Source organism: Nanorana parkeri, unplaced genomic scaffold (assembly GCF_000935625.1).
Source record: "Nanorana parkeri isolate BGI_ZX_2015 unplaced genomic scaffold, ASM93562v1 scaffold319, whole genome shotgun sequence".
NCBI lineage: Eukaryota > Metazoa > Chordata > Amphibia > Anura > Dicroglossidae > Nanorana > Nanorana parkeri.
Genome location: NW_017306587.1, coordinates 64,068 through 68,626, shown reverse-complemented (window position 1 = coordinate 68,626; position 4,559 = coordinate 64,068). Strand labels below are relative to the sequence as shown.

Genomic DNA, 4,559 nt, shown 5'->3' with positions numbered 1-4,559 from the left:
AATTATCTTTAAAAAAAAAAAAAAAAGAACAGGACTGCAATAAGGGTTTTATTTATAACAATATTTGAAGACTTCATTATAAACGTTCAATGTAAAAATATAGAACATCATACAAGTGCCTTTAAATTTTTTCCTTCAAGACAAACAGGTAATGGCTGGACCTGCAAAGTCATCTGAAAAGTAACAATTTAGTCCTGGAAAATCCTGATAAATTTGCATATCAGCCATATTTATTAACATCTGTTTCCTTTTAAGGGCTATTGTATCTATAGTAAAGATTGTGAAATATAACGAAAATATATATATATATATATAACATGTGGACCTGTGTCTTTATTCAATTTTACCTACTATGTAATTATGTATGTTACATAGTTGTTACGGTTGAATAAAGATTTAGGTCCATCCAGAGAAGTTTCTTTTTTCAGTGAAGTGTCCTCTAAAGATCTAGCCATGTGCAGGAGAAATTCCTATTTTGTAGCTCCCTTCCACACAGCTTGAAATGACCACAAGTTTACTTTAATTCACTTTAGTAAATCACTCCATCTCCCATCCCTCCCAAGGCAGTAAGAGTTTCACATACATAATTGTGGACGTCATACGACGCGAGTTCTATTTAGGTTTAGTGGTCCTCCAATATTGTCACGTAATTGCCTCAATAAAACTAAACAGCAAGGATGTCAAATGAGCAAAAAGAAAAACCAAACCATCCACATAATTCCAGATCTTCAAAGATTCAAAGACAAAACAATAAATATTCTGGAAAAGTTTTCTGTTTAGAAAAATAATTACATTTACTTTACATTTAAATCCGCGCTAACACATTATAGAAGACATTATTGCAATATATACCACCATGAAATTAAGAGAAAAACGTAAGGTATATTTACAAGTTACTAATTTACTGTCATAAAACACAAAATGCCCGCGGGACCAATCGCATATTTGATGTTTTTTTGGCTGCAAGGTGTGTATAGCAAGGTCGCACATGAGTCGTACGACTCACCCACGTTGCGCGATCTTGATTTACACTTTATACTGAGACAATAAAAAGACGTGAAATTACGTCACTGCTTGTACAAGGCCACATTCACTAAGGTTGAAAGGCACCAAAATATACAGAAAGAGGAAAGCATGCAAATAAGAATTCCCCGAGATTATAGGCTTAATATCCTGACTTGTGATGTGAAATATTGTACTGCTGGTTACCGCCAAGTAAAGGTTTCCTGAGATAGAATAACGTTTACAATTCAACACTTGTAATCAATACAGTACAATCATTTAAAAAAAAAATGGACTCTTGATCAGATTGCCCTTGCAAGTTAGCGTGATAATAAACCAAACTCAGGATCTTGGGACTGAAATTAAAAAACACTGTGTAAACTTATGAAAGAAATGTTTAGGTCATCATCATCATTATCATCATCATCAACCTCACGCGAGAAGATCGCAGACATTTGTACTGATTGTGTCATCTGAATCTGAATGTTCTTGAAGTGCTTCGAGGAAGGATCAAGAGATGTTGTCCTTTAGTTTAGATACAATTTTCTTGTCCTTTACTCTCCTGTTCTGAAACCATATGGTGACCTGTCTCTCTGAAAGGTTGGTGTTTGCAGATATCCTCCTTCTCTTGTCCTTATTAATGAACTTGTTAAGGCCATATTCGTTCTCTAGCTCCTTGAGCTGCAGCTTGGTGTAGGGCACTCTCTTCTTCCTCCCACGTCTGTACACACACATATCTGGCTGGTTCAGTGGTACGTCCCCTACAGTGAAGAAGAAAAAAAACAGGACGATGGATTAAACAAAAAAACCTTTGCAGCAGTCTTCTCTGCTGAAACCAAGAATGCCATTGAGAGGTTTTAACCATTTGACAACCACTCAATGACAGATATCAAAGTAAAATCAAGCAGATTATTCTACACCGAATGTGACCATGCTTTCTGGGGCTTATTTACTACACAATACATTTTTACATTTGTCTGAGTGCAATTTAAATAGCAGTCCTGCTAGGGGGGTTAACATTTCACGTTTCCCCTTAATCTGATGAAGTACTTGAAACCAACACAAGCAAGTGTAAAATTCTGTTTTAGTAAATCAGTCCATATATGTGTATTTGGTGTAAGCTCAGTCAGCAGGGTAAACTGCATATGAGGAAAGTAGCTTAATAACCAACTGCAACATTTATCAAGATGAAACAGTCCTGACAAGCAAGTCTCAATGGCTGAGCACTTTGCTGGAGTAGACACTGATGCCTAACACTACAATGTGAAAGTGGTAGGTGTGTTTGCCCAGTGCTCTTACAGGGCTCTCCATACACTACATACATTTTCAGAGAGAATTACATACACACTAGGGTTGATTTACTAAAGGAGTAGAAGCTGCTAACTGTACAAACTGTATTCACATCGCAACGTGAATGTTGGAGAATAAGGTGAGGTGTTCACTTGGCATATCCCTGTTCTTTTATTTCCCTTGCACATGACTAGATGTTCACACTCAACAAATCTTCAAATTATTTACTTTCCGAAGTGAACATTCGCTTTGTCAGCTGAACAGCCTTTGCCACTTTAGCAACATCACCCCAATAGCTGTTCATATGTTTGCAAAGACGGTGAATCTCCTACCTGCAAATGACGACTTCCAGAAGTGAGGGGCTTGAGGCTGGTCTTTTGCACAGTAAACTTGACTGTTCCACCCATTAGCCAGAGTCCATGACTGGTAGCCTTCCATTGATATATAGGCCTCATGTCTGGGTTCCGCAGAGCTAAATGTTGACACCATATCTAGGTAACCAGGGACATGTTGGTAAGGGTTAGGGTAGCCCTGAAAATAAGAGACTTCCTTGGCTCTTGAAGACACATCACTGCTGGGGACACTGGTGCTAGCCAGGCTAGATACGTCCATGTATTTTTCCACCGGAAAGCCGCTTATGGAGGAATGGCTGGAGGACTTCAGTGGGCTCTGCTGCAGACCCACACCATGAGACATGCGGCAACTATAATATCCGTTTCCAAAGTGATAACCATATCCAAGAGGGGCTGCAGGGGGCCCCGAGGACGCTGGGCATGTTGGACCCTCTTTGGTGGCCTCCGACCGTGTGGAAGTGGACCTCTCTGGGCCAGGGTAGGCTAATCCCGAGACCGTTCTGCTGGAGGGAGTGCCGAACACAGCGGGAGAAGAGAGGAAATTCCTGCACTGGTTACTGGAAGACCCCTCTCCCCCTCTCAAACCTTCCATTTCCCACTGATTGCGTTTGCTCAGAGCTTTGCACATCACGCTTTCAATCCAGTTCGGGGCATAGTGAAATTGTTATCCCTTCAAGCAGGTTAGATCATTGTGGTACGTTTATAAAAACTAACTTCAGATTGGGAGGGGTGCGGGAGTCATTTTACAGATCTGTTTGCAGTAGCCATGAGGCTCGGCATTGGTGCGTTCCACTCACGTGACCTCTGAGCGGAATTAAACCCAGCAGCAATCAACTCAGTTGACTGCTTTCTAAGGTGTTCGGGATTTCTTTCCAATATTCGTTTCTTCGTTTCATTTTCCCTATTTTAGTCTGATATCAATTTTCCTTTGCAATGCTGAAGAACAGAAAGACTCAATCAATGCACCTGGAAGACACTTCTCTAAGTTTACCTTCAGCTCCAGTTGAATAGCAGATCATCATAATTATCAATCTATTTGTTAACAAGATGTTCCATATAGACAGTTCAAGAAAATCCTAAAGTACTGGAAATTAATATGAAATGAGGTACAGGTCGTGACAAAAAAGAGAGTCCTTTCTCAAATATAATAATTCTTAAAACAATTAAAAATTAAATCTGAATTTAGTGCAAACACAATCTACCTGCTAATGCAATTGTATGGCGACCTTGTCACAGCCGGGGAGTACTATGCTGATGGCAGGTAACATGTAATAATAAGTAACAGCTCACGACTGCTAGCCCGTTATTATATTTTTTGATCTATTTAGTTGAAAGTCTAAATAACATCGAGCATTACATTACTACGAGTAGACAGGTCTGTGTGTATATATCATTATGTGAAAAGGTTCTGTTGTGCAACTTTTGCCTTTCTGCTATGGTCTTCCATGGCCAGACTGAGAGCTTTAATGAAACTTTCAGATTTATTAAGTGAGAAGTTACATCCAATCAGCACTGCCTCGTTATGTTTCTTAGAGCTGATACATATTTCATAATATTCCCTTGTGCTAAGAAAATGCTATCGATTCTCTTACGAACTGCAGCAATATCCTGTTCCTGGAAAAAATAAACTTTTTTTATCAAGTACTAATATTTATTTATTTATAAATGTAGCAGATGTCACGATATCCACAACAAATGAAGCATCCCAAGTGTGTGTTGGAGATTATGAAGAGTGTTATGAAAGTTCACTGACACATCAACAGTTACACTTTCCAACACCAGTCAAAACAGACTGATACTAATTGGAAACTAAAGCAGAAGTCGTCCTCTGTTCAGTAAAGAAGAACAAATTAATAAATCCAGGAGGACAGATTAATATACATACAAGACACACGTGTTTAGATATGCCAGTAT

General features: G+C 38.9%; 1 protein-coding gene across 1 annotated transcript; it reads right to left on the bottom strand.

The window, feature by feature from the left end:
- Positions 1–1,512: 1,512 nt before the first annotated feature.
- HOXD13 (homeobox D13) lies at positions 1,513–3,273 on the bottom strand. The gene is made up of 2 exons (XM_018558070.1): positions 2,625–3,273; positions 1,513–1,763 (listed from the first exon to the last, which is right to left on the bottom strand). The coding sequence occupies exons 1-2, from the start codon at positions 3,271–3,273 to the stop codon at positions 1,513–1,515; spliced, it is 900 nt and encodes a 299-aa protein (XP_018413572.1).
- Positions 3,274–4,559: the final 1,286 nt, after the last annotated feature.

What these genes read in the sequence shown, in the direction of transcription:
- HOXD13 (XM_018558070.1), bottom strand. Translation starts at nt 3,273, where the DNA reads ATGTGCAAAGCTCTGAGCAAACGCAATCAGTGGGAAATGGAAGGTTTG. An exon ending in CTGGAAGTCGTCATTTGCAG is followed by an intron (nt 1,764 to 2,624) that starts GTAGGAGATTCA and finishes TCTTCACTGTAG; the next exon opens with GGGACGTACCACTGAACCAG.